The sequence below is a fragment of the Xenia sp. Carnegie-2017 genome, unplaced genomic scaffold (genome assembly GCF_021976095.1).
Source record: "Xenia sp. Carnegie-2017 unplaced genomic scaffold, XeniaSp_v1 HiC_scaffold_24, whole genome shotgun sequence".
Taxonomy (NCBI): domain Eukaryota; kingdom Metazoa; phylum Cnidaria; class Anthozoa; order Malacalcyonacea; family Xeniidae; genus Xenia; species Xenia sp. Carnegie-2017.
Genome location: NW_025813487.1, coordinates 18,994,551 through 19,007,540, shown reverse-complemented (window position 1 = coordinate 19,007,540; position 12,990 = coordinate 18,994,551). Strand labels below are relative to the sequence as shown.

At 32.5% G+C, this 12,990-nt stretch overlaps 3 protein-coding genes and 1 long non-coding RNA gene across 4 annotated transcripts in view; all 4 read left to right on the top strand.

The window, feature by feature from the left end:
• LOC124451689 (carcinoembryonic antigen-related cell adhesion molecule 5-like) overlaps positions 1–3,595 on the top strand; it is a 33,520-nt gene extending 29,925 nt beyond the window's left edge. The window contains exons 4-6 of the mRNA XM_047002295.1: positions 1,587–1,862; positions 2,595–2,870; positions 2,957–3,595. Of these exons, the coding sequence (XP_046858251.1) occupies positions 1,587–1,862; positions 2,595–2,870; positions 2,957–3,309 (905 nt within the window). The 3' untranslated portion in view covers positions 3,310–3,595. The remainder of the gene's footprint in view (positions 1–1,586; positions 1,863–2,594; positions 2,871–2,956) is intronic.
• LOC124451679 (hemicentin-2-like) overlaps positions 1–12,990 on the top strand; it is a 140,802-nt gene that overhangs the window by 90,482 nt on the left and 37,330 nt on the right. The window lies entirely within an intron of this gene.
• Positions 4,573–6,149, top strand: LOC124451739. Its single transcript, XR_006950639.1, has 3 exons — positions 4,573–4,816; positions 5,743–5,906; positions 6,075–6,149. It is a non-coding gene; the product is annotated as an uncharacterized LOC124451739 (long non-coding RNA).
• The window catches only part of LOC124451702, a 55,696-nt gene continuing 50,810 nt past the window's right edge, over positions 8,105–12,990 (top strand). Inside the window, exon 1 of the mRNA XM_047002320.1 lies at positions 8,105–8,202. The gene's annotated coding sequence lies outside the window, so the exon portion shown is untranslated. The remainder of the gene's footprint in view (positions 8,203–12,990) is intronic.

Here is a 12,990-nt window from a genome sequence, read left to right as displayed (position 1 = left end):
AACGGCCATTTTTATAGTAAACAAAGAAAGCAGGATAACTAATTTTCTGTTCTTTGAAAGTTCAGAGTTTCCTCCCCTTTATCATAAAGGGCATTACTTGTGCATGGTTTATAAAGTAATGTAGCTATATATAAGCAGTTTGCCGAACGTATTTATTGGTGGGTTACAACCATCCCCCTGGGAGTAAGAGAAGAGTGGAATGCTCGCCATGTTGGATGAAATTTACATTGTAAATAAGAAAAGTCCTTTGTTAAAATTATCCAGCATGGCGACTGTGAGGTAGCTTGCAATCCAAAAATTTACAAAATCACAGAGGCAGACTGGCCTATTAAGACACCCGGAAGTTTCCCGGTGCTCCAGGCATTCATATGCTCTTTTGCGTTGGCCCTTTTTCCGGAAAATAGTAAATAAAACACTGGTAAGCCTATTAAAGTACAACAGCGTAAAGATAGTATTGCTACAATGACAAAATGCAAAAGCATCAACGTGTATTAGTAAACTTCCCAATTTCTATTGATATTCAGCTTTTGAGTAGTATACGCTATTTAAAATTGCTTACAATTTGTTAGCCTAAAAGCTTTTTTGCTACTTCTAGCATAGTATTTTACGTCAAAATATTTTGTTCAATGGTGCAAGCAAGTGATATGGACTAGCCTAGTGCTGGGAACATCATGCAGTTCTCAAAGAACAAAATCCTCAAAATCTTATTTTTCGTTTTATTAGTTATGTAGTTCATTTGAGTTCTCGTCTTAACTTGGTATAGCCAAGTAGCTGTCAATAACTTATACTCGATATAGCAGCACATGCATTTCAGCCCCTCCCCCTACAAATGGCTACTTGCTACAAACAAGTACCCCTTTCTGAGTTTTCCTAGTAAGTCATGAGCAGGTTAGTCCACCCCTGCAACACCACAGTATTTGGGTTAGAATTGTAGATAAAAATAGACCAGGGGGTGCAGCGTATATCGTTTGTAGGAACTAAAAAATATTCAAACGATGTGCAACCGTAAATGGTTAACGACATAGCGTGTGCCGGTGTTTTTTCCATAATTCCATTTGTCTTCAGCCCCTGCTTCATGCTAGTGTTTTAAGATTTAGCGGTTGTTTGGGCTGTCATGTGGCCCATGTTATTGGTGGATTATAAAAGTATGAATTAATTGTGTATTAGCAACTCAGATAAGGAGAGCAGTCAAATGAAATTTTGCGATAATAGGGAGCTTTAGCAAAGACTACGAGTACGACTACGAGTACGATTTACGTCATTTTGGCGCGAAAACATTGTTGCGACGACAAAAACACGTAGCCGTCATCAATCTGAGTACGATGTTTGGTAAAAAATTCGTAGTCGCGACTACGATGTGTTTTTAAGCAAAGAAAGTAGGTATATTTCTTCATTCTGTAAGAAATTAGTTTACAGTACTATTTTCAAATCAAGTTTGACATACACAGCACATACAACAATAAATTTTATTCTTTACAGATGCAACATTCCTCTTCCGGTTTTTACCCCTGTCTCACTGACGCTTACAAATAAATACCCTATTGTTTCTATCATGACTATTATTATGATTCTGTCTTTAATTTCAGTTAAACCAACAGTGTCGATTAACTGTTCATCTCCTCTGTATGTGAATGAAAATGATAGTGTGTCATGTGTATGTAGAGGTGAAGGAGGTAACCCTCCTGCTAACGTCACATGGTTTGATAAAGATAACACAACAGTTCGTGGATTTGGAGTTGAAAATGCGACTTTAGTAATCACAAATGTTACAGTGAATGATAATGGAAGTTACAGATGTAAAGCACAAAGTTATGATGATCCAGGTTTCAGAGATCAAAAATCCATTGAAATACAAGTAAAATGTAAGTTTTGCAGATATATATTTTATCATCTTGTTAATATAGATGTTTGAAAACTTCGTCTTCAACTTTGTTATTATTTACGTGTGGTAAAATATCATGACTTTGGAGTGTTATACACTTATTGTATGCTCGCAAGGGAAATAGTGAGTTTAGTTTTCCAAGAGTCTCAATACATTGCATGCGATTCGAGGGAAAACAAAGCTCAGTATTTCTCACGGAATCATACATTAAGTGTTTTGTTATATATAGAAATAAAATTCATAGATTTTCACAGCTTTTCAATGAAATCAACGTCTCTTTCGGTGGAGATTTGTCCGTCGAGATTTTGTTGTAAAATGCTTTAAGGGCGACCACAGCATTTTTGGAGCACTTTTAAGGGTTTTCTCAATCTTTTTTTTTTCTATTACAAGTTGAATTTCGTTGCTTAATAAACTCATAATTGTATTTTTAGTTTTCGACTCCATAGCTGTTTTATTTTTTATGATATTAAAATCAATACGCAACAATTTTTCACTTGTTTCCCCGGACGGGAAACATTGCGTTTATTTTAAGTCATGTGACTACGAATGAACTAATCAAATATGACATACACAGCACATACCACAATAAATTTTATTCTTTACAGATCCAACATTCCTCTTCCGGTTTTTACCCCTGTCTCACTGACGCTTACAAATAAATACCCTATTGTTTCTATCATGACTATTATTATGATTCTGTCTTTAATTTCAGTCAAACCAACAGTGTCGATTAACTGTTCATCTCCTCTGTATGTGAATGAAAGTGATAGCGTGTCATGTGTATGTAGAGGTGAAGGAGGTAACCCTCCTGCTAATGTCACATGGTTTGATAAAGATAACGGAACAGGTCGTGAATTTGGAGTTGAAAGTGCGACTTTAGTAATCACTGGTGCCTCACCAAATGATCGTGGAAGTTACAGATGTAAAGCTGAAAGTTTTAATGATACACGTTTCATTGACGAAAAATCCATTGAAATAATAGTGAATTGTAAGTTGCGAACTTATATATTTAGTACTTTTGCAATAAGGTTTTCAAATTGTGAAATACGTAGAATTTTGAATTTTAAATTTTAGATCGACCAAGAAATACGACCATAACCATATCAAAAATAAATCCAAAAATTGATGAAAGTGTGAATAAAACCTGTGAATCAGATGGTTTTCCTCCGCCAACCTTCATTATTCTTCGTAATAATGATTTTTTCAGCAGTGGAAAGACGTACACCATTAAATCTGTCAACATCAGTCACAATGCTTCATATCATTGTGAAGCCAAGAATAAACTGGGAAATCATTGGTCTGATTCTCTAAGTCTCAAAGTTGTTAACGAAGATAAAGATCCCACTGCCGACGAAGGTAAAATTAAGAACCTCAGTTTATTACTTGTTGGACTTTTATTTTGCATTATGTACGAACTTTCTTGGTAGCAAAAGGTGAAAGACCGATGTTTATCTTATTGTAATTAGCATTAGACTTCTGGAATGCACTTGAATACCCTTATAACAATAAAATTTCAGTAAACAACGAAGATTGCTCTGTTTACATAACTTTTTACTGGCTCGTGTGGTAAAGCAAAGACTGGCAATGTCTGCATGCTGCATTAACCATAACATTTTTTTCTATGAATATATATTCCTCAATGACTTTCAGTAAAAATATGTTTAACTTATCTGTATTTCCCAGTATAATCATTAAAGTGTTTATAAACGTAAATTGCCACGTTCATTAATTTAAATAGATTACTTGGCGTGAATTGCTTAAATGACTGGAATTTCAAACTAGCAAATTTTCACGATTTGGTAGCACGCATTTGAATATTGAAGGAATTTTAATATTGGAATCATTCTCATTTGAACAATTTTTGTAATTGTGCTAGCTCCTATATCAAGCTCATTCAGTCTATCACCGTCGATAATTACGTCATTGATGACGTTTACCTTTACGTCATCAATTAGTTTCACTCCCACTAATAACGGTAACTTTTTTTAACGTTTTTTTCTTTAATTCTTTAATGTGGAATATCATTTATGGAGAGCGTGTCTCACCATTTGTTTTTTAAACTTTTTTTATTAATTTATCAATTTACGTGTGACGTGACACTAACTTTAGTGTGTATTGTGAATTTTATTTTTTTTTGCATATCGCATTGTTTCATTCTGGCTATTTCAAACTATTTGCTAGACCTATTTAAAAAGCTAATGATTAATGTTTGAATTTGGTGGGGTCGTCAGGAAGACTGTTTGATAAAATTTATCAAAGTTCACAACTCTTTATTTAAGTTAGCCAAAATACTTCTACAAGCAAAGATAATGGCAACAATAATTCTACAGTTAAAGATGATGATGATGATGGACCAAATATTGCTCTGATTGTTGGCATTTCTGTTGGAGCAGTTTTCCTTGTCGACATTATAGTTGTTGTCATTTTCTGCTGTCGTATTATTTATTATTAAGTATCTACTTTTGTGTTATGTTTATTGTAGAAAAAGGATACCAGTAAGTGAATTATTCATTTTAATTTTCTTTGTGTAATATGTGATGTTAATGTGTTTTTTATTTCTTATCTTTTAAATAAAATATTTTCATGGTTTGAGCAAGTTAGAGAAGCTGTTGTTTTTCGTACAGTACAAACTGTTGTATTAATGTTGTATCTATATTTTCTTCGTTTTGTCCATATCATGTGTACAAAATTTGATCATGGTTGTTAATGTTGCAGCGGTGAAAATGGTGTTGAACCTTTAGCTGGAGCTAATAATGCACAACCCATCATTATGAAGTGGCTGGAGAACTTAGAGAAAATGCTTATTAATCTGTTGGTAATCAATATGAATCAGTAAATAATCCATCAACAAGTGATGAAAATAAACCATCAACAAGTAAAGCACCACCACCTGTTTATGCCTCGATCGATAGAGAAAATAGAGAAGGAAATCTGGTTTGTTGTGGATCTTTGTCATTTATTATTTATAAATAGGATTTGTGCATTTATTTTGTTTTAGTTGGATTATGGTGATGATTTTGAATGCATCATGGGATTTATGCAGGGTGTTCAAAAAAAACTGCTCATATTTGAAAACACCCGCGACATTTGGAATTTATACAATTCAGCAATACATGATCCCCAAAGACCTGTAAACGCAATTGAAAACAATAATACGTACGAATTGCTTCATTGAAAGTTGATTTTATATTAAGCGATTCTCTCTAGTAAACGCTTTGACTCCAATAGTCGCACCCCACACATTGCTATTGTTAACAGTGGGTCATCGATTGCGCTAAGAAACCGCATATTTAGTCTTGACTTTGTTTTTATTTGCTCACAATATGGTGATAGAGAATGATGTAAACGTCTTTCTATTTAACTCTTTGTGTCAATTGAAGCCCCCCCCTGCCCTTTCTAGGCGGCTATTGCATTTATTTAACGTCCTGTGTTTATTAGTTCATTTACGATGTATAAAAAACCTTTATATATTTTATCACCTTATGTATATATGATAAAATATATCGTTAAACATTGAAAGTTTCTCCGGATTTTTATATATAATTTTATTGAGCTTTCGACTCGATGCTTCCTGCCTTCTTCAGAATTTATGAAGTTATTAGCTATTTACAATCCGGCGAAACTTTCAATTTTGAACAAGAATTATGTCTGGAATTAAATGTAGATATGATCTTCGCACTTTGTTGGACAATTTAAGCAATTGTCTCATGAACCTGAAAAATTGCTTAAATTGTCCAACAATTTAATATCATACAATTGTAAAAATTCTTTCGTATGGCAATTATGTCTGGATTACAAATCTTCAAGCTGATAAAATATATACATATACAATGACAATATATACGTATGTTTTTATTTAGTTATACTCCTACCTTGACTTTAAAGATGAACCTAAAAGAAAGCCAGACAAAAATCGTCCTGCACCAACTGAATATACCAGCATTGATATGAGTAAACTGGCACCTGTCGAGAAGAAAGACGACAAGAAAGGTGGTGACAAAAAAGGCGATGAAAAGAAGGAATAGTAAGTTTTATCTTTTGGAAAAGATCCACAAAGCTCGACGTCATTAATTGATAGTTGAAGAAAAAAGTAAAAATTGATTCATTTGTTGAATATATTTATAAAAATGCCGAAAACATGTTTTTCTTTCTCTTATTATATTAGTTTCATCTTATTATAAATCTTCTTTAGAACTGGCGATCGTCGTTAATAAAACAAGAGTACGTAGAGACTGTTACTACATTTATAAAGTTCTATTTTGTTCTTTATTATATAATCTAGATTTGATCTCTAAACAGTACTAAACTGAATACTTTATGATTGTGTCTGTGTACATAATCGTTTGCCATGAACAAACTTGAATCTTGGCATCTATGCTACAGTTTGTGAATGTATTTTACTTGCCTTTATAAGGCAACAACATTACACACTGACTTTAACACAGCATTTTGAATAGAATAGCTTTAATTGTAGTTTTACTTTTGTTATTTTAATGATCATGGTTAAACCATTTAAACTTTTATTTACATAGAAATTAAGTGTAGAAATTAGATAGAAAAATCAAGCAATTTCAAGGAGTGTGATGGAAAACTCTTTAAATTGCTTCTTTACGATTGAATCATTTCATATGCATTAGTGTAAGGGATGTTTACGAATAAAACAATTTCGTGATCATTATTTTTTTGCTTCTTTATTTTCGTGTCTACTGTAGATGTGAGGTTTGACCTACCCCCAAAGACAAGCTAACATTGAGTGGCTTTGTTTCAGCAAGCTTGGGCGGTAATAGAAATTTTTTAATTTAAAAATTTCTAGAAAGACAGCAAACTGCAATTTAAAACAATTTAGTGAACAAAATGTAAATAAATTTTAACGTGCGAGTCATTGCACAATGGATAGTGCTATCCTTGCTTCGTGTAAACAATGCTTCAATTCCATAAACATCAATGGTAGTTTTCAACAAGCAAACATCTCAATTATGCTCATCAATGGACAATATTCACAGCCATTACATCAATTGCAGAAATGTTTGGTATTTGTGACCAATAACAAAGACTTCAATTCTGTGCGTCTATGTTTTTTCCACAAATCATCTATGATGTAGCAATATCGAATTGATAATTTTAGATTCAATAATATCTCCACCACGATGGTCAAAGATTTGTATTTTTACCTGAATCTTCTCACAATATAACTTGGAGATTTGATGTTACCTCATCCATAATTGCACGTGTTTGGTCCTTTATCCCTCGTGGTGCTACTGCTGCGCAACGACTTGTAACGATAACTGGTAATGGTGAACTGCGATATGATTCATCACCTTTAACATTTCAAGTTTTTAAACCTAAAACTCTGATGTTAAAGAATGTCGATCAAACAGTGGTGTTTACACATTTACTATCATAGCTAATACTGCTGACACACAAAGAAAGTAAATGTGTATATTGCCTGTAAGTTTTTATTTTGGTGTTTTTTCTCTGATGAGTAGTCTGCCGAAATGCATAGTGGTTATTAAGAACTATTACGTTATTATTTTCACCATTCACCATGGTATATGCTCTTTTTTAAACAATTTTAAATTCTAATATACCCGATTAAAAAGAGCAAAGTCGTCTGACGTCATCCATGTACAGCTGTGACTCGTCAAGAACATTCTCAATCTAGCCACGTTTGGTATTTTCAGCTAAAAACTGCAGGATAAGATCATTGGTAGGATAGATGGGGTAAACAGGGGGGCGGATCAAGCTTTCCCAGGGCCCCTGGCGATTCCAAAGTCCCCCCCCCGACTGGATTTCTTTGTAGACAAAGTATAAGAAATTTTTAATTGTGCATTAAAATTGTGAAAATTACTAAGAATATTTCAGAAAAAGCGATTTATACAGATGTTATTTTTCAGAATGATTTTCTTACAAAATCCTCTTGTGGATGTTCATCGTCTTCAAGAGCATTGTAATCAACTAGGAAATGGATATTGGCACAGCGTGTCGAAGTATGCTTTCACAATTTATACATTCATCTAAAAGCACCATTAAGTCATATGTAAGTATAAAATTACAGAATAAAGATTGTGTGGCTGGTATTCTGTTTTTAAAACAACTCTGGGCAATTTGCGTGGCTTGTCATGAGAGAGGTTTTGATAAAATATGATCGCTCTGTTACATATGACAGCGTTGTCAAGGCGTTTACATTCTTTTCATTACTTAAATAAATATTTGCACAACATGAGACCCGGAAATAATTTTGAAATAAGGAAAATTAGCTGGTTTATTTAAGAAATACGTGAAGATTTTTCACCAGCTTAGTTACTTCAGTATTGTTTAAGGTAAAGTGATAATTTAAAATGTTATCAAATATTGACTGTTCAGTTCATTTGTAAATAATTTTATTGACATTTCACGGAATTTCCTGTGGATTAAGAGTTGTCTGAGTTGTGTCATAGTGGAAAGTACGTTAGTATTTCCGTAAAGTACAAAACGATGTATAAACATAACGTTTTCCAACGAAACTTTTGTAAGTTTTTAGTGATGCTCTTGTTCCTTCAATATTGATTATGGGAAATCAAAAATATACATAAAATATGAAGGAATACATCATATATTACTGCATAGTAGCTCTGTGATTTTACTTAAGTCATATCTTCATCTTAGCTCTTATAGACAAAATACAAGATGGCAAAGTTTGGTTTCCTGTTGTTTGTTTTGTTCTGTTGGATTTTAAGTTGTCAAGGTAGTTATTAATTTTATTGACCATTAAGGAAGTAAATGTTTGTATTTGTGAAATAAAAACTGTGGAATTTGCTTAGAAATTTAAGCTAAATTGACTGAAAAACTCTTAAGTCTGCATTATGTGTACAAAATAATCATTGCAGTTCTGCATAGAATGAAATAATTTAAAAGCAATACCTTGCAGTATTTTAGAAGACAAAGAGTGTTCTTTACATTCTATAAATATTTGCACATAATGGTTATCGAGCAGAGACGTAAGAATATTTCATTCATACTAAGGCAACAAACATTTTTTGTGGTAAAATTAAAATAGTAATAGCCCCTGTGCTTGTACAATAATGACAAATGTGTTTCACCATTATGAAATATGTTGCTTTATGTGGCTATAGTGCAATCATAAGTCTAAATTATATTTATATGCCAGCTATAATTTATCATTTGATGCTCATACCAATGTGTGAAGAATTTTTAAATGCTGATGGCTGCACTCATATGCACCAATACATTAAATCTTCTGTTAATTGGAAATTGACCTCAATCATTCAGTTTGATATTCTTTTTCCATTAAGCTTTCAAAGTCCACCATATTTTGGGATTTAGAAATTTTAGCTTCTTCTGTTGTATTGCTTATTTTTTATTGTAAGTAATAGATCACATTTGGTCTTGATGTTGTCACACGTTTTGCAATCATTCAGCTCAATTTTAATTTAATGGAAAAAAAAGTTGCTTATCATTTTGAAAAACTTGCTTATCAATTTCACAATTTTTTGGGGGTAATCCAGGACTGTAGGGTTTTCTTAATTTCTCTCAAAAACATTACAGTTGGAAACTGATTTTTATACCTGGTCAGAGTAATGTTCATCTTTTTTCAGTTTTGATCAATAAGGTTCTTACTGATACACATAGAGATACTTGTTACAGCATCCTCTGCTACTGACCTCTTAGTGTTGAGCTTAACAGTTAAAACTTTTTCTTCCTTTTCCCTCTATGTCTTTATTCATGACCACCATACACATCCATTAAAACTACCTCCCAGGTTATACTTTTTCATCCTGGACTTCATGAATGGATTTCATGAAAAAGAAATAACGCAAAATTATTGTTATTGTTAATCTTTGACTTAGTCTTTTAACTTATTTTTGTTATTATGAAATTAAATAACCTTTGAACTTAAGTAGAGATGTTTTCGTAAAATTTCTTATGAACTTTTTGTATAGTTTTATGTACGTTAAATAAACATTTGATTTATGTTCAAAATCATTTGTACGTATGGCGTACCTATTTTTATCCATTTATCTTTCATTTCTTGTCATAGGAGTAATTCAATCACCTCCCTCTGGAACACGTTTTACATTTCTACCTGGAGAAACACACAATATAACGTGGACTTTTAATGATAGTGAAGAAAGTGATTCGCAAATTAGAAATTGGCATTTCGCTGGTAGTAATGATGGTTCACCAAAAACACTTTTGGCCATTGTCCTTTTAAACAGAGATGTACAAAAGACCAGTGCACCAATTCTTCCAAATTATGACGTCTACAAACCTTCAACGCTGCAATTAAGAAATATCACTCATAGTTACGATGGAACATATGAGTTTGAAATGAGAAGAAAAGATGGTATTGCTTTTATATCTACAGTCAGCGTTTTTGTTGCAAGTAAGTCATCCCTATTTTTTGTTAGCTACTTAACATTTAAATTATCATTTTTAGAAATTTATATTCCTCATTTGAAAATCAACCAAATTACAGTATGTTTTATGTCGACCATTTTTGACCATTCTTGATACGCTTGCGTTTACAAGTTTTTTATTTACTTGAAAATTAGAAATATTTTACACTTGTTTTGAGTCAATCATTTTTGCGATGTTAACATATAAGACTAAGTTTTTTGGCAATTAGCCATTTTCTAAATCTAAATGAGCTATGGAATCGTCAAAACCAGTTATGTTTGTATCATTATCAAACAATCGATGTTTTGTTTTTGATGGACATCTTTGATGTCTAAAGCGAGAGTTTTTATTGCAACTTTGTCTATTTTTTGTGTTTTTGCATTTTTACCATTTTTAGAAATTTATACATTTGAAAATTAATAAAACTACAATATGATTTATATCGAACATTTTATATGAACGAGAATTCTTTTTACAGTAAACATGTTTTTGATAGACTATAACAATGTATTCAGCGTGATGAGAGTTGTTCCCTTTCTGTTACTCGATTAGTCCAATTTACCCGATTATACTGCAATTTGTCTTCCCTTTTTTAGTAAAACCAACTATTATCATAACTAATTTAAGTGATTAATAATTTTTGCTTTTAATTTCAGTAAAACCAACTGTGGTAATTAATTGTTCAACTCATGTGGTTGTGAATGAAGGTGATAATGTGTCATGTGTATGTAGAGGTGAAGGAGGTAACCCTCCTGCTAATGCCACATGGTTTGATAAAGATAACAACATAATTGGTGATGTTGGAGTTGTAAGTAAGACATTAGTAATCACTAATGTTACATTGAGTGATGGTGGAAATTACACATGCAAAGCACAAAGTTTTAATGATCCAGATTATAGAGATGAGAAATCCATTGAAATAACAGTGACACCTACATGTAAGTTTGCAAGGCGGCATTTCAGATCTCATTATAAACGTTTACAGAATATTGAATTTTGTTAATTCTATACAGATCCACCACAACAAACCAATATTACCATCAGTCCAATGTCAGTAAGAAAAGGTCAAAATGTGACAATAACCTGTGAATCAGATGGTTATCCTGAACCAACCTACACTATTTATCATATTGGTGCAGTTATCAGTAATAATAAGACACACATCATTAATTCTGTCAACTTCAATAACGCTGGTTCATATCGTTGTGAAGCAAAAAATAAACTGGGAAATGATTCATCTGATGTTAAAAATCTTACTATCATCAAAGGTTAAATTACAATTTTACTTCATCAATTTTTGGGCTAGTATCCTCTTCATCAATTTTTGGGCTAGTATCCTACATTGTACATGAACAAATTACGACTGTTCAGTTTCATTCCATTTGTACAGGATAGTACAAGACTGTGCTGAACAATGAAGATAGTTATATATTTTTCTTTGTTGGCGAGATTTAGATTCGTTGTGCTGAAAGACTACCACTGCCATTTATGATTGACTCTTAAGCCTACACCTCATATGCCCCTTTTGCTGCCTGCTGCGCTGACGTATGCATCTGTCGTCACCTAGCTGTTAACTTTGCCTGTTGCATATCGTCATTAAATAGGTTATCAAAAGCCTTTGACGACTATGATTTGTTTATAGTTCTTTGAAGACCAACGATAGTTGTTTAGGCTTCATAATAAGTCAATATTGTTTATGTCTAGTCGGTCACGCGATGGACTTTCAAAATTTCAAAATTTATTATTAATATACATCTTGAAAGTTGAGTGATTATTGTTATTTTGTTGTTCTTTTGCAACATCAAAGTCTTTTTACAAAGAAGATTTTCATTAGGACAATTGGTTAATAATGCAGCGGTTTAATGCAAAAATCACATTGGATAGCAGTTTAGTGAAAAATTTCCACTATTCTGGACTTTTAGCGAGTGATGAGCGGGCTTACTGCTGGCTTGTGACTGGTTAGGGCATCGATCCAACACTCCTAAGAAAATGCACCTAACACTGACGACTACTCTCATTATTAATTTTCTTTTTCATAATTAAATTAAGAAAGGAATATTTTCTGTTTTTAATTTCAGTGAAACCAAATGTGGTAATTAATTGTTCAACTCCTCTGGTTGTGGATGAAGGTGATAATGTATCATGTGTATGTAGAGGTGAAGGAGGTATCCCTCCTGCTAATGTCACATGGTTTGATAAAGATAACAACATACTTGGTGATGTTGGAGTTGTAAGTAAGACATTAGTAATCACTAATGTTACATTGAATGATGGTGGAAATTACACATGTAAAGCACAAAGTTATAATGATCCACGTTTTACAAATGAAAAATCTATTGAAGTAACAGTGAAAGCTACTTGTAAGTTTTGTAAGACATCGCTCTTTTATAGCATTCTTTAGCTCTGGCCACACAATGCAATTAACATCTCGACCTTTTCCTTAGACATAATGGAAATGTTCAATTCAATCTATCCATTGCTCAAACAAAAAGCTCCAATCTTGTTATCATATGTATATTAGTATTGTATACAAATAAACTCTTTTGATTTTTTTTCATATTTTTCAGTTCTATGCTTCTTCTCTAGACAACGTTCTTTGTGATGACCAAAAAGAGAGAATAAAACAGTGCAAAACAGAATGGTACATTATTTTAATAACTTTAACATCTGGAATTATCGTTGGAATTTTGGTTTCTATTGTTTTTCAATAT